General features: G+C 40.6%; 1 protein-coding gene across 2 annotated transcripts in view; it reads left to right on the forward strand.

The window, feature by feature from the left end:
- Positions 1-22,166, forward strand: part of LOC147035672 (protein phosphatase EYA1-like) — a 386,713-nt gene that overhangs the window by 116,229 nt on the left and 248,318 nt on the right. The window contains exons 5-9 of one of the 2 annotated variants that reach the window (XM_085846578.1): positions 932-1,072; positions 6,772-6,860; positions 10,153-10,330; positions 12,258-12,394; positions 12,878-12,961. In XM_085846578.1, coding sequence (XP_085702704.1) covers positions 932-1,072; positions 6,772-6,860; positions 10,153-10,330; positions 12,258-12,394; positions 12,878-12,961 — 629 coding nt within the window. The remainder of the gene's footprint in view (positions 1-931; positions 1,073-6,771; positions 6,861-10,152; positions 10,331-12,257; positions 12,395-12,877; positions 12,962-22,166) is intronic. The other variant, XM_085846569.1, reaches the window with a different exon arrangement.

Consider the following 22,166-nt stretch of genomic DNA (forward strand, 5'->3'; position numbering starts at 1 on the left):
GTTTCAAGAGACAAACACCATCCATCCTCGGCAGAATCAAATGCCTGTTCTATGCTCCTTGGCTTCTCGCAAAATACAAGGTATTCAAGAGAATATATGATCTTCGGCTTCTTGCCCTCCACGAGCCTCGGCATTGCAGACAAAAAAGAAGTTATAAGGAGTATGGCTCTCTACTTTTGGCAAGAGCTCTTGCCTCCCACCTGGCATCACTTCTTGATGCTGCGGACACGATTCGCCCCTTGAGGATTTGTAGCACGTACAAAGAGGATGTCCAAGACATGATTTCAGCATTGCAAGACACAGGACTTCCCAACATTATCAAGTTGCGGCTTCCCTGTCTTTTTTTTCTGCCTCTACTCTGGTCTTGCACCACTAGTTGTCTCCATCATTTGACCCTCTCCAGTCCTGCTCAATTGAGCATACTAATGATACAATTTACTCTGAAATCTAGACTGATTGCTCACCTCCAAGCACTCCTACCTCTTTTATCTCAACTGTGGAAGCGTCTTTCAGGTTTTCAGCAATCCCTCTTCTTTTTCCACTCATTCAGGATGCCAGCACTCCATCACTTTACAACAAGTCGTTTGTCAACTCCTGGGCCCCTTGACTTTTTCAATGTCAGTTCCTCTTCTGTTTACCCCTTTCTTCCTCCGATAAGGATGGATGCTCCTCAGTTTTCTCTCATTACTTGTTCCATTCGTCTCGCATGTCCAAAAAAAAAGAAGAAGAAAAATGCAGCGGTATTGCATGGCAATGATCTCCAATAAGATCATTCTGGAGGAAGTTACACACCTACACCTAATTAATGAGTTTAGTGGAATATTGTCTCGCAGTTGGATCAATCGCTTTTGGTCGAGTTGAATGTACAAATGTGGTTCTAAGGTTTGGCCAAAATTATAAATCTCATCCTAAAAGGTGTTTTTCTCCTCAGGAGCGCTGCGCTATGGTATCAAAACGGAAGGAGGACTTGCGCAGGCACCTTCACCAAGCCAGTGCGCACATGGCGCACCATACGGCTCGGGCTTTCTTCCGACGCAAGCGGGGCAAAGCACGTTCTCTTACCAGATGCAAGGTGAGGAATACAAAGCGGCGTCGCATGTTCAACAACCTACGCTGAAACGTTCCTAACAATAGCACCGGGCAACCCACGGCTTAGCGCGTGATGTAAAATGCACCTGTTAATCACACACGTGTCGGGTTCTAATGTGATACCATGCAAGTATTTGCATTGGAGCGCACCTGTCCTTTCGGTTCACGGAAACAACCAGGAAATTTTAACATTGTCATCAAACAAAGCTTGGGAAGAGTTAACATTCAAGATGAAATGATTGACAAGAAAAAAAAACTCCAACAACAAAGTGGTTGCAGCAGATGATTGAATTTACAAAATAGCTTTCTTGCGGTCCCGCTAAAGAAACGTTGAAAAGAGAAGTCATCGCGATCCAAAAATGCAACGAGGAGAGATTGTATTAAATAAAGAGTGTAAAGAAAGAATAAATGAAAACGAGGAAATACACCTGTTTAGAAATATCAGAACAGTAACTTAAGACACCTGTTGAAGAAGTTGGCAAAGTCCAGAAACTGAACGCTCCTTTAGTCGTAAGTAAGCCCAATCATGTGGAGAGGTGAGCACCGAGCACCATCTGTCCAGCTCAAGATGTTTTTTTTTGTCAAGGTGGTTTGCACAAGTGTTACCATGGTGGCTTCTCAACACACTCGTCATCTAAAGTACAATCTTCAGCAGAGAAAGGAAACGCACCAACGGATGTGATGGCCGTACTAAACCAGAGGCTAAGGAGCACTTCACTAGCTGTGTGCCGGATGGGTGGAAATCTAATATATCTGAAGGAACAGCACAGAGAGGAGTGAAGAGCAGAGCAGGACATGGCTCATGGCAGGTGGACATTGCAACACAGCGAAGCATCCCCAGCAGAAGATGAGTGGGCCTGCTCCACAATATCTCACGACGAAGAAGGTTACCAACTCCACAAGGACTTCGTTTTGAGCTCAGCAATCGAACTAAGGAGAAACCTGAGGCTCTCCATCTTATAGGCTCGTGTAAGTGCCTACGATAACTATGAGACAACATAGACAACACAGGTGGAGTGGCATGACCGAGAGTAGGATAGTTCGTATGGTTAGAATACCACTGGGTTGTTGGTGCAAGGTTGATAAATTAATCTTGGAGGCAGAGGAGAACTCTTCACCTTGCAAGGCAGAAATTACCGCTGTCAGTGAAAGACTGAGGTCTGATCAAGGCGACGAACCAAATGGATAAACCATAATTATGAGAAAAATCATCATCATCATCTATGCAGAGTATTGGTGATGCTGAAGCAGTCACAAGGCTACAATCCTGGTTGGGTTGCCACTCAGACTCAGGAAGTCAGGGCAGGAATTTGGAATTTGGCCAAGATGCCAGCAATAGCTCACCTGTGAAGGACGTTATGGGATCTTTAACATCCATCCATCCATCCATCCATCCATTGGGACCAGATGCTGTGCAGAGCATTGGTACTGCCAAAGCAGTCTTCTTGGCTATTGGGCACAATCTTGGATGGGTCGCCTCTCCGACAGAGGATACTCAAATGGTTCAATCACACCAGCAAGCTGCTACTTGTTTTGCTGACCTCAGAAGGATGACAGGCTGAATCAATGCCACCTTGTAATAATTAAACAGCCAAGTGGGATTTGAACTCAGGACATAAGGACCCCCAAGCCTACCACCCTTACCATTGAGCCAACACCAGGCATAATCTTTCTCATCCACTAACTGATTCTGGCAGATAGGACACCCAGTTTAACATCCAGCCAAGTGACGACACACACATTGATGAATCACCCTGCCCGTGAAACACCAGGAAAATAGTTTATAGCCTGGCCGTGATTTGAGCTCAGGCTCGACAGCTTGGAAGTGAATGTGCGTACCTTTCGGCCATCCTGCCAGCTCATGTAAAAAACAAAAAAGGAAAAAAAATTCGAAATATCACACGAATTAATTCCTTCATTGTTTGTTATTGATTATTCAAAACAATTGCACTGAATTATTTACAGCGTAATCACAATATGAGACGGAGTGGTGACCTGTCCAGAATTGGTTCTAGTCTTGAAACGTTTCTCGGACTGTCGTGAATACCCACAAAGCTTTGTCAAGAGTACCGGACTCCGTTCCTATATTACATTATCATAATAAATTGAGAAGACAAGTTTGTACAGTTCTTCCCAGAGCATTTCATGGTTAGCAGATTCTATTGACAAGTCACATGTGCTTGATATCTCTTGACGATGATGTTAAAAAGGTCCAAAGATTCTTCCCAATAGTTATCCTGCAGGGATTGAACTCCAGTAAAAGCCGATGCTTTTAACGCAAATCTGCAGGAACAGATAAGAAAGCATGGAGAAAGAAATGTGTTTAAATTGATCCATGAATAAATGCTTTCGAAGCACGAAGAAGCTGATCATAATGAATTTGAACAGTTGCAGAATCACCAAGCCGTCCACTTGTATGAGAAGCCCGTTCTGATATACGAGGTATGACCATTGCAGGAAAGAAAGGTCACTGCAGTAGTTAAATTCATTTCAATGAAACTTTCTCTCACCTGTAGCGAGGAAAATATAAACAATAATTGTTGGTTGGAAAGTTGGAGTACGACGAACAAGAGAGCTGGAGGAACTTGGATCCGAGTGAATTGCGATGTTGGCGGGCAATGTTCACTTTGAGGGAATCAGAAGTTAAATCATTGGCATTTAATTCCCACTCTTAAAATGAGGCATAATGTTAGAAGTTAAAATTGAAATATATTTTAAATGGAATGTCTGCATGAGAAGTTTGTCCACATCTGCAGATTAAACATCATACGAGCATATATTGATAGGGTTGTCATTTCGGGAACGAGAGATAATGTGCAGAAAGAGAAGTTGATTTTTGAATGAAACAGTAACAGGAGATATTGAAATGGAGTTGAAAGCCTCGTGGGTAATAAGAAAATCGATGTTACAGATACTTCACCACTTTACCTTGACACTGTCCTCTTTTCACCGACGAGGCCGACTCCTCTCCTGGTGCATTCAAGGGATCTTGACCAAATTTCCTTTTTGCCCCACTTTCTCTCTGCTTTTGCTTTACCCCCATGTTGGCACATTTTCCCCTGAGCCTGTACACTTGTATATCTCTCTTGATACAAAATTGAGGGTAGAGATAGAGATAGAGATAGATAGAGATAGAGATAGAGATAGAGATAGAGATAGAGATAGAGATAGAGATAGAGATAGAGATAGAGATAGAGATAGAGATAGAGATAGAGATAGAGATAGAGATAGAGATAGAGATAGAGAGAGAGAGAGAGAGATAGAGATAGAGATAGATATAGATGTTTACGTTTCAGGTATATGTTCCCAAACAAAAATCTTTGTTGAAATTTGTCTCAGTAAGTTAGAAAACACGTTCATATGGCAGACAGTTTGGATATCAGGTGTTATTTCACAACAAATCGCTCAGGATGATGGAGCATGAGCCACTCACTCAGGATGACGGAGCATGAACCACTCGCTCAGGATGACGGAGCATGAACCCTCACTCAGGATGACGGAGCATGAACCACTCACTCAGGATGACGGAGCATGAACCACTCACTCAGGATGACGCAGCATGAACCCTCACTCGGGACGACGGAGCATGAACCACTCCCTCAGGACGACAGAGCATGAACCATCTCACTCAGGATGACCGGGCATGAACCACTCGCTCAGGATGACGGAGCATGAACCACTCCCTCAGGATGATGGAGCATGAACCACTCACTCAGGATGACGGAGCATGAACCACTCGCTCAGGATGATGCAGCATGAACCCTCACTCAGGATGACGGAGCAGGAACCACTCCCTCAGGATGACGGAGCATGAACCACTCCCTCAGGATGACGCAGCATGAACCCTCACTCAGGATGACGGAGCATGAACCACTCCCTCAGGATGACGGAGCATGAACCATCTCGCTCAGGATGACGGGGAATGAACCACTCACTCAGGATGACGGAGCATGAACCATCTCGCTCAGGATGACGGGGAATGAACCACTCCCTCAGGATGACGGAGCATGAACCATCTCACTCAGGATGACGGGGAATGAACCACTCACTCAGGATGACGGAGCATGAACCATCTCGCTCAGGATGACGGGGAATGAACCACTCCCTCAGGATGACGGAGCATGAACCATCTCGCTCAGGATGACGGGGCATGAACCACTCGCTCAGGATGATGGAGCATGAACCACTCGCTCAGGATGACGGAGCATGAACCACTCCCTCAGGATGATGGAGCATGAACCACTCGCTCAGGATGACGCAGCATGAACCCTCACTCAGGATGACGGAGCACGAACTACTTGCTCAGGATGACGGAGCATGAACCACTCGCTCTGAATGATGTGGCGTATCAAAAGCGTCCACAGTGTGTGAACGATTTGCTCAGAATGACGTCGAGTGGTTCGGCTATCGACTCTATCTAGGGTCGTCAGCATGTGGCTTAAGCACTCAAGCAAGCACTCCAATTAAATGGTTGATAAGGAACTGGCCAGGCTGTGGCTGCATTCCATTTCGGATTCCTATAACTTTTATAGCCGGTCTTTACTGTGCATGCAGCAGTGAATGAAATAAAATGAATTTGTTCAAATTTGAAAAAACAATCTCTGTCATGAAGAAATCGTTGCGGCCTGTTCCAAGTCAAGGCATGGTTGAGCAGGCCAATAAACATGGCGGCTTCAGACCCCCAACAAAGCTACCTCGGATACACCTTTAGACCCCAAACCACGAGGTGGCCGAGGATGCGCCTGTTAAAGGATATGATTAAATAAGGCCATTAATTATCTTCAAAAGGGTGTTTTAATTAACACAAACATCCAATTTTCAGTCATGCACTTCCTTGGAGTTCTCTTAGTATGCATGAAAAGCTTCAGGCTGCTAGGTTTTATGATTTTGGAGTTATGGAGGACACACACACACACACACACACACACACACACACACACACACACACACACACACACACACACACACACACAAACACACAAACATTGCCTTTTATTAGTATCGATGGAGTATGATATGTTGTGATCAAAAAAATTTCTTTCAAAAATGAAATAAATTGTAGAGTGCATTTCCAAGAATGTACTTACTGGGCCGTGAAGCGCACTTCCTCCCGGAGGGTGGGAGTGACCGCTAGTGTTAAATAATTGTTTTGTTTTGCATTTTTTAAGCACGGTGTAATATATAGCATGTAAATGATAAAATGTAAACTCATTGCGAATTAAGAGCAACCAACCAATAAATATACACAAATGTTGAAACTTAAGACGAATTATTGATGAAATTAACGAAGCCGAACAATGCAACCTGTTATAGTCAGCCAAAATCAATACCGTTTGCATAAAAGTGATACGAGGCCACAAGACGATGACTAAAATATTTTGAATAAAATACCTTCCCATGTATACCTGATGCTTCACTTGGAGTTCATTTTCCATGACATTGCAAGGTGGATGATTTTGAGTACTCCAAGTTTTAATCTCTATGGCTCTTCACACAGGAACACCTGGAGAGAGAAAGCACCTTTAGTAAGAAATTAAAGGTTTGCAATTCTGCAACCACTTTGGTAGCATTTGAGGGATCCTGTGCGCAACTCCGTTCCTCGTGATGGGATCGAAGGTGAAAGGGACACAATATAGGTTTAAAGCATTTTATGTTTCTTTTTTTTTTTATTATCGCACACAGGTGGCAACTTCACAACAAACGCGTCCAATATCTACGCAGGAAGTAACTCTACAAACAACTCTTCACCTTACAACAGCTCTGCACAACAGGTAATTTCAACAAATGCTGTTTGATGCTTTCTTTCTTTTTAGGACCTGAAAGTAGTTGTTGGTTCCAGGCAAGATAGCTCAGTTTGTCTCATGCTTGCCTGTGATCTCCCTCCTTTTGAGTTCCATTCCAAGTAGAGTCAAGTCTGATGAAGGTCGTCTTTCTGCTGGATGCCATTATGAAGCACCACGTTATGGAGCAAGCCCATCTTTTGGAAGGGATGTTAAACGAGATGTGTTGTGAAAATTATTTTTAAACCCTATGACATCTTTCAGAAATGCTTGCTTTTTGGGAGATACCTATTTAAAGTCTGCCTGTGGATTGAGTGAGTGATGATAGTTCGGTACAATTACTAGATCATAAATAATTACAGAATCTGGTTATAACGTGTTCAGACCAAATCTTACCCTGATCGTATTCTTGTGGATATTTGGTGAATTTTGTCCACTGTTGAACATTTCTGTGGTTTTTGTTTTGTCTACTAAATCTGGGATCATGGAAGAGCGAGGTGATAGAGGGTAAAAAGACAACGCACTGGATCGTTGGGCAGTGGCGTCACAGGTGGATACACAAAGCATGGACAGGAAAGAAGTCGAGGGAGGATGGGAGAAAACACAGTTAACTGCAATTATGAGGGTTGGTTTCAGGTCAGGTTAGGTTTAGATTAAAGTGAGTTCGGGTAGAAAATATCCTGGATGACCAGAGATGGTGATGCACCTTTGGCCTTCACATCTGTCCATCGGTGCCAGCTTCCAATAATGAATCGATTATGTCAGCGATTATTGATTGAAATTTTCATCAGATTAACCACCTGATCCTTTCGGGATAGTTTCACGAATGCGATTGTGGACAAACCATTTCATGGAGAGCAGTAATATGTCAAGGTCGCTTTGATGTGGTGTGCCACCCCTTACGTTATTTGTTTCTTAAAAGTAGACAAAAATATTCTTTCTGTTTGTGCCAAACCACAAAAAAAACAGGAGAACAGGTTGTTATGGAAGCCCTCAATGCTTCCTCGCAGATGCTTCCTGGCTATGACCTTTTTTTTTTTTGCTCTTGGTATTTCAACGTCTGGAACTCCTTACCTTGTGATGGGATAGAAAGTGAAAGAGTGACGCAGGAAGTCGTGGTGGTTTGGATACGGCACACAAAGTAACTTGGCCTATCTGAGATTTTAACCTCTGCTATTTCATGGCCCAGCGGTAAGGACTCTTACCACAAAGCTGTTTCTTTGCAGATGTGTGAAATTACTCTTGGATTTCCGATGCCTCTTGGCCATTTTTCAGTGTTTCCAAAGCAGGGACTATGAAAAGCTCACACAGCCGTTGCTGGAACTTGTTTTCTATGCCGTCAGAATTTGTGCCAACATAGCAGCTGGGACACAGGCGAAAGCAAGAGGCATTCGGAAAATGATTCGTATTTGCTAAACCGGGGCTTGCTTTTCCCATATACTCCATATTGCGGTGCCTTGGGATTTGAGATTCCTTTTTAAAACCGTGTCGTATTAGTATGAACACAGCATAGAGATCGCTGTCGAGTTTTCACGGGTAGGTCAGGCCCTCTGGCCTGGTGAAAAAGCTTTGTGCAATTATATTGAAGTTTGGAGTTTTTTGGGAGTTGTATTGCAATGTTTTAGGCTTGGTGTGAGCTTAACGGTTGAGGTGGCTGGCTTAAGATCCTAAGTTCTTGAGTTCAAGCCGCTCTGAGGCCATTGAATTAATAGCAGGTAGGGTTGACTCAGCCTGTCTGTCATCCTTCTGAGGTTGGTAAAATGAGTACCAGCTTACTGGGGTAATAACCATTGAGGGTAACCTGAGTCGGAGTGGCGACCCGTCTAGGACCGCACTCCTTGCCAATGAAACTGCCTCGGCAGCCCGATGCACCTTACGGCGTGAAAGGAATGGTACTATTATTGCAATGTTTTTCACAACACTGTGTTGTTCTAATGATAAATAATGAAACAATAAGTACGAGAAACCTTTTTGGAGGTTTTGTAAGAAAATAAATGAAATTTTTTTTTCGTTTACAATTCATGTTTGTTTGCTTTTTTTGAATGAATCATGAATCGTGATATGCTGTTCCACATTCTGACGATATTTATATTTACTCAGCAGTAATTAAATCCATAAACACACCGTAAACTGGTCCGACAGGATGGTGCAGGGGGAGCACACCTTTGAGCTGTCTCGTCTGGGTTTGAATGCCGATGTGGCTGTAAACCATGAGATCAATGCTTCGCAGGCAGTGTGCTATCCCTTGGATGGACTTGTCCTCCAGCATTAGCCAGCGGACGTTAAATATCTCATAATAAAGGTTTGTCCTTCATGGGAGAAGAGTTATCATAAACACCCTGAACAAATTCCAAATTTCTGGCCAAATAATTTGCAGGTAAACGTCAGACCTGGCCAGCCGGTTCGTGAAAGACGTTGGCCAAAAACCTTTCAGGGCCGACCCCACTAGTTCTAATATGGGAGTAATTTGGGCCATAAAAGTAGGATAGTCGACGCCGCATACACTCAAAATGGTAAATCTCTCTTGGGGACGAAACAAAAATTTTCATTTTCCAGAAAGTTTCACACATGATGTAAGTTCTATCAAATTTTCATTTGCTTTGTGAAAGATTAATGTAAAATCTTGCTTTTGTATGAACCGTTGTGGTAAGTGAGCACACTCATCCGGGGGCAGTCAGACGAGCTTGGAGGTAGCTGTCGAGTCTGCGTTCGATTCCTAAGCTGGTGCTTTGCAGACAGCGTGTTACATCAATCAGTACACCGTCCTTCGGAGGGGATATTTAGTCTGCTGTCTCATCTGGTACCTTTCACTCATGGATGTTAAACTTTCCTTTCCAAATGAGAAGACACAACTGGCCAAATTATGGATTATATTCGAGGGGGCAGTGCAGCGCATCAGCGAGACAACTTAGAGGTGAGTGTTCATACTTCTCGGTCATCCTGCGATCCACTAGGTCTCTCGGTAGCAGCAATAGTTGAGATACTCTTCTCAGGATCTTTAATGTCCACCAACTAATGCTGCTAAACGGGACACCGATGATAGTTTATAGCTAAGTCGAGATTCAAACCCAGGCTAGACATCTTAGAGGAGAGTGTGCATACCTCTCAGCCATCCTGCCTTCCCTTCAGTATTGCATAAACTTTATCCGTAATGAATCAGATTTTTCAGACTTACTGATTATTAGTCCTCTTTCATTGCTCAATGTAAGTACTTATTCATTGGAAAATAATACGTATGTACACTTGTTGGGGGAATTGGTTGAAGAGCTGCAGTGTCATCCAGCAGGAATTCTCTGCATACACGAGCTTTGGACAGAGTCAGTACTCCACGTACTATTCCCCAGGAACGTACAGCCCTTACCTACCGTCTGCAGTTTCTGTGGGTGGTTCACCCTCACCTTCATCTTCGTCAACCACCTACCAGCTGCACGAGGCTCCTTCGACGCTTATCAACCAAGAAGGTGATGCCACGGTGCGGGTTGGAGAGCACAGATCAGTATCTGTGTGAGGTCAGGGCCCACATGACAGCAGCAGATTTACACATTGCTTGGCAGGGCAGTGAATCCCAGTAGCATTTGGATGCCAGGAAGGTTGATTGGAATTGCATATAAATTTGCTCTTAATTGCCCGACATGTTGTATGATACACTCGGTCACCTATTGAAGGAAGTTACAATTGGAAGGGGCTCGTCGTCTCTGGGTCACCTTGTACAGACTAATAGGGCAACACATCAAAAGCCCATGAGTCCTTCTGACGGAGCACTAACTACTCGTTATGTTTTTGGAAAACTCGCCTGAGAATCCCAAGAAAGGTCATGGGCTCCAAAAGGTTTTTTTCTTTTCTTTTTTTGTGAGTGTGTTTAATCGCTTCCTTTTTCTTCTGGGTAAATTCCGTGAGTATTACTGTGAGAGAGTTTAGGAATGCGTAAATGATGTTCGCAGTGAGTTTAGTGGCCTGTTCGTGCCAGCTGTGACTGTGATCCACAGGTTCACTGCTGGCACTGGAGGGGGTTTACTTTTCCCACAATAAGCTGAACACAGAGCCAGTATATCTGTACAAGCGCACGATGTTACTTTTGATTTCCATGTATCATCTGTGTCATGTTTTCTGGTGGGCATCAACACTTAAAACTGTTAAAGAAATAAATAAGAACTTGCATTTTCAGAGGGAGGGATAAAAGGGGGGTGTATGAGGATGGAATATTGAGGAAAGTGTGGTGTGGGAGATGAGGAAAAAGAGATTTGGAGGAGATAAGGGGAGGGAAGTGGCAAGTGAAATGTTTTTGCCATTTTTTTGCAGAAGAATTTAGTAGTTTTACCATCAGGGGCCATCTATTTATACCCAGACACCCGAGGAGCTTGGGGAGTAAAAGGACCGGGGGTTAAAAATTAAGGACATTAAAAGTAATGAATGGAAGATCCGGGAAGATGGTCGAAAGAAATGTGGGTTCGCAGAGTGTGGACGGAGATGGAATACAAGGTAAACTAGAAAGCATCCCAAAATCCAAAGCTGGACAACACGTCCGCTTTGTACTCGAACGAACCTTGACGACAAGTTAAAAAAACAAATATAAAATTTATTCATTATTGTCCTCCATATTCTCATAATAAAAGTTTGTTGAAAATTAATGACAAAAGCTGAAATGGTAAAAAAAAATAAAATCAAACAAATTATGTCCTGGACAGACAGACAGACAGACACGGAAGCGATTAACAAAACCACTTCTCTTACTGTGCGGGCAGATTGGCTAATAGGTTTGAGAGCAGATAAGAATAAAGGGATTGGGGGAGGAAGTGAAAACGTATCCATATTTGCATACTAGTGGGGTGTGCCTACACATTGTGTAAGCATACAAACCATGCTTCCTCATTGTCTTGCGTCACTCACCTGCATTTTTTTCATTTATTTATTTTTCATTTATTTTTTTCATTTATTTATTTTTCCCTTTATAGATACTGTTCGACATTTCTGTGAAATTTTTTCAGTGTATTGGGTTTGATGTCCATCGGCACACAAAATTTCAGCTTTCTATGTCACCCGGAAGATTCCGATCGATAATTTATGACAGCATTTGCAGCATTTACATGCTTATTTACTTCTCCACTCTCTTCTTTCCGTTGTTTTCAAAAGTTTGACAATGAAGAATTTTTATAATCCTATCAGACCTGTTAACGCTATTGTCACAACACATTTATCATGAACATGCTAACACACACAGATACTGGGATTTGTGCAATGCAGGCATGCTTGGCCGAATGGCCTCCGCCTGCACCGAAGCTCCTTGTGCATCGTTGTGTACTTTTCAATAATGAATGACTATATCTGCTGGTGTTGTTTAGTGGCAGTCGCTGTTGTGATATCATTACCCTGTTTGGGGCACTTCTTCAGGAGACTTTGGCTCGAGCCATTGCCTGTCGACCCCAATCAAGGAGCTCGATGACAGAGCTCGACGGGCAGCTGAGAGCAAGCCACGAGGAAGGAACCGCAAAGCCAACCCAACGCCTCCTCCAGGAAATGACCTCGAGGTACCATATTTTTTACTTCCTGTTTTTGTTGTCAAGAAATATTATATTTCCTTGAGAACTGCATCAAAACGGGACTTTTATTATTCATTGCTGAACACGGTGGGGATTGAAATTCCACGAGACAGCTCAAATTATTTTACGTCACCCGTCGAGCTTTCTTTCTACTCCTGGAGGGTTGGTTTTTGATGACAGATAAATGATTCACATTTTCATGCTTTATAACTCAGTTTCAGAAACAAGATACTTGTAAATTCCCTGTTTTTAATGAAATAATTCCTTTGAAATGGTTAAATGCTTTGAATCCTTTGGAATTTGTCATCTTTTGAGTCATGAGTTTTATTTTTGTATGTGCAGTCATCAAGGTACAAGGCTCAAGATAATGATAATAAAATGGTGACATAACTAAAGTTGACATTTTTTGATGTGAAGATAAAGTGGTGTATTGCAAGGAATTTTAACCTTAATTATTATTTTTGCTTACAGAGGGTGTTTGTATGGGATCTTGATGAAACCATTATCATATTCCATTCGCTCTTAACGGGCACCTTCGCCACTCGGTATGCAAAGGTACGCACTTCTTCCTAACTTTAATTTCCTCGATCAAGTGTTTCAGAATAAACATGTGATGTCTTATGTATTGAATCAAGTTTTACTCGGTACCAAATGGAAAAGAAAATGTAAAGATTTTGCTCGATCGTATTTACTTTGTAAAAAAAATAAATAAATAAAAAGGGTTGAAAAGAGTTTGGATACCAAAATTACATCAGAAGGAGTTTGAAACAATATTATTTAATATGATTTATCTCAGCGAGTGAATTCCTATTCTGCCTATAAGGTATCATCTGTTTTATGCAAATTAGGGTCATCTTTTTAATGGCCCCAATTGCGCCCCCCTTGGGTTGGCCAGCGGGAACAATTCCAGCCTAAGTCCTTCTTGAGCTGGCTGATCAGGCCTGATGTTCGACTGTGGCAAGAATTTTGTAATTTTGCTCAGGCTGTTGATGATAATTCGCCTTCTCTTCACGAAATACATGATGGGATCTTTAACGTCCACCAACAACCATTACTGGCAGACTGGTCCTCTGATTTAACATCCTTTTAGTGTATGGTGCACACATCCTTCTTTTGCATCCTTTTAATGTTGATGCCTTACCCTGCATGGGAAACACCAGGTCGACAGTTCACAGCTGCGTTGAGACGCAAACCCAACTGGACAGCTCAAAGATGAGTACGCAAACTGCAAGACTATTCTCCCAGCCTATTCGTTGCATCCTCATTAATAGGACTATAATCTATATCTAAACAAAGGAAAGTTGTGTGATTGTGTCTGAACAGGGTAAACATCATAACCACAGCACATATAATGCTGAGTGATACCTAATTTAAGACCTCTTGGGTTTGGACAGTGCATGGAGAGGTTTAAAAATATCGATATTTAAACAATTTTGCAACACGTGCATTTTTGTGTCGAGGGTGCACACACGGGGCAGTGTATAGACTCAGTGTCACTAGCTTGCACACCTACTGGAAGTAATATATATATATATATATATATATATATATATATATATATATATATATATATATATATATATATATATATATATATATACACACACATATATAAAACCACAAACTATTCAGTCAATTCCATCCAATGTATAATTACCTTTTTATCGATTTACTTCACCGAGAGACCTCAGCAGTCTTCGCAGTTGTGACTATTATGCTGTCATGGGACATTCCCAGTAAATTCCATAAATGTTCCACACTCTGTTGGGAACAAATTCCCTTACAACAGCCTGGTGGAACTGGGTTAACTGCTCGTCCTAAATATACTGTATGCACCAACTTGAGATGTTTTTATAATTATTTCAAACAGAATAAATTCTTCCGATCTACCTTTGCTTTCTCTTGGGTGATATAAAACAAGGCTGCAAGTCCTTATTGAGGACACAGCCCTCAAATGCAACTTAACAATGGAATGTGTAGATTTTACAATGTAATAAATAAATAAATAAAATTTGTAGAAAGGTAAAAGCTATACAATGAAATAATTCAATTGAGGTGACATGTCAGCAGCGGTGATGGTAAAGTGTATATAAATAAATAATGGTTCCCAAAAGCACATCCAATCCTATGCCATTCTCTCCTGTAAAATCTTTATTAGAAATTTCCAAAATTCAGAAATAAATTCATGTGTCCAATGACTTTTGGCTCTGATCTCAAAATCACGAGACATGCCTCATGCACAGATGTTGTTGCGTACCGGTGCCGAAAATGAAATAAATGCGTTCAGTCATTCTCCGGCCATTTAATTTCCTTACATCAGATGGAGTAAGAAATGGAGAAGAGATTTTCATAAGGGATGTTTGCGTTGTGGCTTATTCCCACTCAAATTTCACTCGCAGGTTCCATGCACTTATTTCTGTGGGTCATGTACCAATTAATACCTCTAATTTATCATAGTGGGGATAACTTACATTTGATGGAGTGATTAAAGACTTGCATGTCACTGAACTCATGTCGTTTCCCAGGTAGTCAACGTCGATGGCCTGACTGCCCTAAACGCACTGCCAGCTGTACCGACAGTTAACCTGCGGATTTGGTCCAGTGTCATTGCCTACCTGGGTTCAATTCACATACCTCTTCAAATCCACAGATGTAGAAGTGAATGGTCATCATCTGCACTAAAATACTGACCAAAACTCAGAAATTGGATGCAAGGTTCTGTGAGCTGGTGTGGGGAATTGATTGAATGATTTGAAACATGGCGATTGAAACGTCACTGTATGGATGTTATGATGGATTAAATCAACAAGACGTTGTTTAATTAAGGTGTGCTATCCACCATGACAAGCAAGAAGAAGCCAACCTTTCTGCGTTAACCCTTCGTCGGAGCAAAAGAGAGATGGGATGGGGGGCGAGGGTTTATATGGGATGGGAGTGAGTCAGGGGGGGGGGGGTGTGATCAGAGTCAGAGTTCAGGGAGCATGTAAGGGTGAGAATGACTGATTTTGACAGGGAGGGTCAGGGTTCAGGGGTTATAAGTCAAGGGGACTGGGACTGGGAGAAAAGTGATAACAACAGCGAGAAAAGAAGAAGTGACAAAGAATTCGATAAACAAACTATAAAGCGACTTTGAAAAGTGAGTTCCGACCTGACAATCCCAAAAATAATGATAATAATAACAACATGGTAAAGTAGGAAATATAGTATGAAAACTATCGATATTAAAAAGCTTAATTATTATGAATAATAATTAATATATAAACATCGATTATAAAGGAGAGAGAAAAAAGAGAAAAGGGAAAGAGTAGCGAAAAGAGGAAAAGGATGACAGGAGAGAGTGGAGGGAAAGTGAAGGAGAGTGAGAAGTGAAAAGGTCGGAAAAGTAATGTTGATAAAACGAAATGAAATCAAATAAAAGGAGAAAAAGAGAGAGAGGGAAAGAATTAGAAAGTTTTAAGAAACGGGAGATCTAAATGAATGAAAAAAAAAATCGACACGAGCCATCACCAACAAGACCGGTTCTTCATTCGACCGGGAATTTGGAAGGATTCTGATGGGAACATTGAAATAGAATAATTACATGTTGTCTTCCATACCATCAAAATATGTGAACTCGTTTTTGTTGGGCCAGAAATGCCAGACATCATACTACTGTCCGTGCTACAGACGCCTTAGGCCTACGCGCTAAACGGTCTCATTGACAGCTCCGACCCACAATGTCATATCAAATATGTATGAAGAGATGCCTGCACTTATGAAAAATATGCCAAAACCATCTCAAGGAGGTGTGTCAACAAGGTGGATGGTCAACTAACCCTTGCATCCTTTGGATGTGCCAAAGATATACCATGCAATTGATATTTATCATTCGTCTACTGTCCTTTCAATGCCAAACTTGATCTCTTGCTGAACTTTGGGATTAAAAAAGTTTAGTTATTATAATTATTATATGCTGAGGATGTTGGTGGCTGGATTAAAAGGAGATTTTCACAACAAAAGCAACACAATATTTGCAATATGAATGTACAGTCAATGCAGTGGTTTATAGACAAGTGTAACTGAGGCCTCAACTGAGCATATAACAGTCGCATATATATTTGGAGAATAAAAATAAATAAATGAAGAGAGCTAAACGCAATGAAGAGGGACAAAGCATACAGTGATGGCGACTGATACGATTGTACTTTCATGTTGGCTGTTGGATGGTTGTTTGACAGTTGAGACACGATTTGAGATCATGAGTAATTTCATGCTTTTCGGCCTTAAGTGCATATTTGCGCATGTTTTAACGGGTGTACGGCAAGGAAACTGAAATACTCTGGAATGGCGTGACGAGTGTGGCCACAATTGCTTGAGAAAATGCTGGTGATGACAGGGAATCATCAGGCCGACCGACCGTTGCAGTTTATGGGAAGGAGGGCATTGTCTCTTTCCCATTTGGAAAAGGCTTTAAACTTTTGTGCAAAGTAAAAGTCAGGTGGATAGAAAGGTTATTCATTCCTTGACTAATTACCTCCACCAACGAAGGTGGATGGAGGTTTTGTTTGCACCCCTGTTTGTCTGTTTGTCTGTCTGTCAGCAGAATATAGCTCAAAATGTTATGGATGGATTCAGACGAAACTTGGTGGATGGGTTGGGTTTGTGACGAGGATGAATTGAATCCATTTCGGTGAAGGTATGGATGCAGATCAGGAGGCTACAAAACATAAATTGTTCAGTGTTCAGCTTCAGTGTCCACAACATGTGATCTCCCCCATTGCTCCCGCTATGTACCGACATGCTACCCTGGTCACCAATCGAATCCCATTGTCTACCCTGGCCTTTGCGGCCATCATCCCCCGCTGAACCGTGCTGAGAGCCTCAAGCTTGGTCTTCAGCTCAGCTTGGCTCGCTTCCATGTTTGTGTGGCCCGCGTCCATCCTTGTGTGACCCGCACCCATCATTGCCTCCATCCTGTCTTGCTCAGCCCTCGTATCAGCACCCAGTCTGCCCATCATGGCATTTATCGCATCTAATTGTTGGCCAAGCCGTGCCGGCAATGCCAGTCTGCTGCTTCTCATAGCTAGTTCAATGGGTAGCACTGGGCTCATTGATGCGGAGCTACACAGGTGGTAAAGGTAACTTCACCGCATCATCAAGATGTCTTTCTAGCTTAATTTATATCTTGGTCACGGTGGTATCGAGCCAGTTCGTGCCACTCTGGTTCTGTCTGTTTTTACCTGACATTGTGGTGGCTTATAAATTTAAACACTTAACGCTAGCTCTGCAATTTGGCTTCAAGATGCGATTTCTCACACTTCGGGTCCAATCCAAACTTCGGACACCAATGTTGTAGTTGTTGTGGTGGGGGTGTTCATATCCCCCATTCCTGATCACCAATGTTGCAGTCTCCAGCCCATTCTGGTTGTCCAGTTCGAATCAGGCAACTCATGTCAAAACGACCGTGATGGTCACCCTTTTCAAAAAGCCCCCTGCTGGATCCTTGTGTCTAAAGCCACTTTACCTTGCAGGTGGGGATCTCTAAATCAGGCAAGCATCTCACTGATAGTTGATCACGTGACATATCTTATCATGGCCGAGTGAGCCTGAGTCATGTGACATGATAGCAGAGGATAAATGGGGCTTCTGAGGCAGCCATTCAAATGAATGGGGGAAAAGGGAAAAACTTTCTCACTTAAGCCCCAAAAGCCCAAAATAGGAGACTGATTTCCTCCCACTCCCATACAAGCAAATGTAGAATTGAGACTGACTGATTAAAACACTTCTTTCCTTTTATATTTTCATTCCATTCAAAGAGCGAACCAATGAATATTTGTCCATGTTCTCCTTCAGGGAATAACTTAATTTTCCGAATACATTCATCACCATCGAGTATATTCACAAAGATTACTTTGGAACTTAGTTCTTGGTTTAATTATCTTTGTTGAGCAGAGATGAAATGATAAACTTCACTTAATGCTCTTGGTTGACCACCTCCTGAGCCATATGTCATTTTTAGATTGTCGTAAATTGTTTTTCCATTGTTCAATTGATAACCATCAAAGTTTTCAGTCCATTCAAGGATATATATATATATATATATATATATATATATATATATATATATATATATATATATATATATATATATTTCTTTACATCCTCCATCTTATTTGCAATTAAATTTATCCGCTTATTTGTTTTATCTACTTTTACCCCGGTTATTTCTTCAATAAGACTTATTTGATATTTCTCACATTCTTTATGTTTCCCATTGAAATACCAAGGCTGATTACATCTCCACTCTTTGGTTTGGTCATTGCTTGATTCTATCATTTATAAAACAGTTACAAGACTGCGGTAGCCTGTTAAAATTCCCAACCCAATATCTTAACACATACTTGTAACCACAAGGGAGACTATTGATTCCATGCTCTAAAATATATCTTTTATCATCAAAAGCTCCGAATGCTTTCTTATATATCTCTTCTGTATATAATTGATGTTTATAACTTCTTATTGTATTCATTTTTCTGTACTCTTCCTTCTTTAAGGTTAAACAGTTGTAATAATGTTTAAAGTTTATTGTTTCATTGATTATATTTTTGTTTATTCCCTTTAGCTTCTTATCACACCTTTCAATGTTATTATTATCAATATATGTAAAAGCATAAGACTATGATCTCAATCCTATAAATTCACTCACGACCTTCCCACACAATTCATCTTTAAACTTACCAATAACCTTTTTATTCTTTAATGAAAACAACATACTATCAGACTTGTAATTACTTGTATCAATCATATCAATCATATCAATCATATCAATCATATCCTCATAAACATCACTTGTTTTAATTTCTAATATAAAACTATCTGTATCCATATGCAACAATGACACATTATCCTTAAACTTTAATTTTAAATTATTATAGTAATAGTCATACATTAACGACTTTGACAAGTCAAGAATTGATATTCCTATATAAATAGGTTTATCCATTTCAATACTCTCTTTTTTTCAAAAGAATAGCACCAAAGTTCTCTGAAAACACCTCCGCTCGCTCAAAACTTGGTCTACAAATTAACTTTGAAGCCTGTTTCCAAGATGTAGAAACTTATGTTTTGTCAATTCCTAACATTTTCCATCGTCTTTCCAAATTCAGCATTATTCATTAATTTATAAAAGTCCTTCTCAAAATCGGTTTTTGCTTCTGTTCTCCTTTTTGTATTAAAATCAATGTAATTCTTTAACCAATGACTTTGTTTAAATTTCAAAATTCGATGAATTTTTCTCACTCTCACCCCAGCAGATAAATATTGTCTCAAGTTCCTTTGATGTAAAACATAACTATCTTTTTCATTTAATGTAGTAAGTAGTTTTTCTGGAGATTTACCTTTTATATTAAATTACTGTTGGTAATCACTAAACCATTCTTTTCTTGGACTTTCTTTATCAGGGGCATAAGGTAGGTCTTTATGTTTGTTATGACGTTCTTCTGGATATTTTAAATCAACCTCAAAATAATATCCAACTTCAGCTTCATCCAATTATTTTTGAGAGGAGATAATAATGTCAAGTAAAACTTTTTCATAATGTTTTTCTTTAACCCATTTAAGTTTTCCATAAGGTAAAGATTGAGACATAGCCCACCCATACAAATTGTTAGCATCATAATACATCAGGTAAGAGTTGTCCTCATTCTTATTACTAGTGCATGCACGTAAGTGAGCAAGAACAGACCATAGAAAACATTTATTATCTTTGTTTTGAATATTAACAACTGCTTTCTTAAGCTTTATCTCTTTTGGTAAATCAATAAAAGAAGAAGAAACTTGAAGAGGATCTGATTTTAAGATGTGTATATCTAAAAGGTTTATTTTTGTAATAGTAAATCCATGACCTACTACAGTGTTATCACCATCTTGTTCTTGTCTCTGGAGTTCATCGAAAACATCACATCTTACAAAATCTTGAAATGATGAGATAAAGTGGGGGTTTGTCCTCATATAGGAGTAGTTTCATCGCCTTGTCTTTCCACATTCAATTTTACTCCCATATAAAACTTTAAAGTTTTCATTTCACTTAATGTGTTGTTAATTATCATTTCACTACTTTGTTTAACCATATCAACAACCTCAATGATTAAAGATGGTCCAGAGTCTTGAACGTGAAACAATCTTATACTTATATGTCCTTTAAATGCCCCATCAGTGTTTTCAATGGAGAATTTAGTGGTACCTTCCGTTTCTTCATTGTTCTTGTGTTTGCATGATTGAAGGTGTTTATTATAATTTTTAGATCCTCGTGGAGGATCTCTAAGTCTTACTCACGTTGTTGTTCTTCATCTTCTTCTTGTGGACTTTTTTGTTTCACAGCCCACAGTTTTCATCGAAACTTCCTGAAACTTGGCATATATATATGTAAAAATACCCTGCGCAGACAGTAACCATCTCCGATTTTGAAAATTCATCCTAGAAAAAAGTTATGATGTCAAAATATCTCGGCTAATGGAAATCGCCTAAAAATTATCTCAAACAAGGCAAGCTTTTTGAATTCGGTTTGTGGGAATCGACAGGGCATTAGCAGAGATGAATTAACGCACATATGATACATCACTATGACGTCATATCAATTTTTATGACGTCATTCCTATTTTTTGACATTTTTTTTTCACAACCCAGAGTTTTCATCGGATCTTCGTGAAACTTGCCATGTATATGCAGAAAGCCCACGCGCACGCAGTAACCATCTCCAATTTTGGAAATTCTTCCAAGAAAAAAAGTTGACGTCATAATATCGCCACTAATGGAAATCGCCTATACCATTATCTCCGAAACTAGGCAAGCTGTTTGAATTTTGTTTGCGGGAATCAAGCCGGGCATTAGCACAGATAATTTATCGCAAACCTGAGACATCACAATGACATCATATTCGTTTTTATGACGTCATCATTAAGAGGACAAGGATCTTAGCTCATTGGAACTTGTTCTTTTAGAAGCTTGATTTGCTGCTGAGGTCAATTCCGCAGTTTAAATTTTGATATTTTGTTCAGGTTAAGAGATTTTAGCATTTATCGCATGTGGAAATGAAATAAAGCCATGAATGCTGGTGTCTCCAGGCGTTTATAAGCATTGTGAAGTATCCAGAAATTTGTAAGTATGATGATCAGGCATTCGATGACATGAGTGAGGAACGTTAAAAAAAAAATTAATGAGCATTTTATTGATAATGAATCATTGTGGCCTGTTCCAAGTCGAGGCATTGTTGAGCACGCTGAAGAAAATGGTGAATTCAGACCCTAGCAGGCTGACAGAGGACTGACTTGGGGCTGACAAAGGATGATGCCTTCTAAAAGGATAATTAATCAAAGCTGTTAATTTTCTTCAAAAGAGGTGTCTTAATTAACCCAAACACCCAATTTTCACTCTTGCACTTCCTTGGAGTTCCCTTGGTAGGCATGCAAAGTTTCAGGCTGCTAGGTTTCATGGTTTTGGAGTTATGGTGGACACACACACACACACACACACACACACACACACACACACACACACACACACACACACACACACACACACACACACACACACACACACACACACACACACACACACACACACACACACACACACACACACACACTTTTACAAATGAATGACAAAGTGAAAACATGTTTTTAGAAATTTTTACAAATTAATTGAAATTGGAATAGAAATATCTAATTAATGTAAGTATTCAGTTCCCTGAGTCAATACTATGTTGAAGCGCCTTTGGCAGTGA

Source organism: Eptatretus burgeri, chromosome 1 (assembly GCF_056783735.1).
Source record: "Eptatretus burgeri isolate ZD-2024b chromosome 1, Ebu_testis_v1, whole genome shotgun sequence".
Lineage (NCBI taxonomy): Eukaryota > Metazoa > Chordata > Myxini > Myxiniformes > Myxinidae > Eptatretus > Eptatretus burgeri.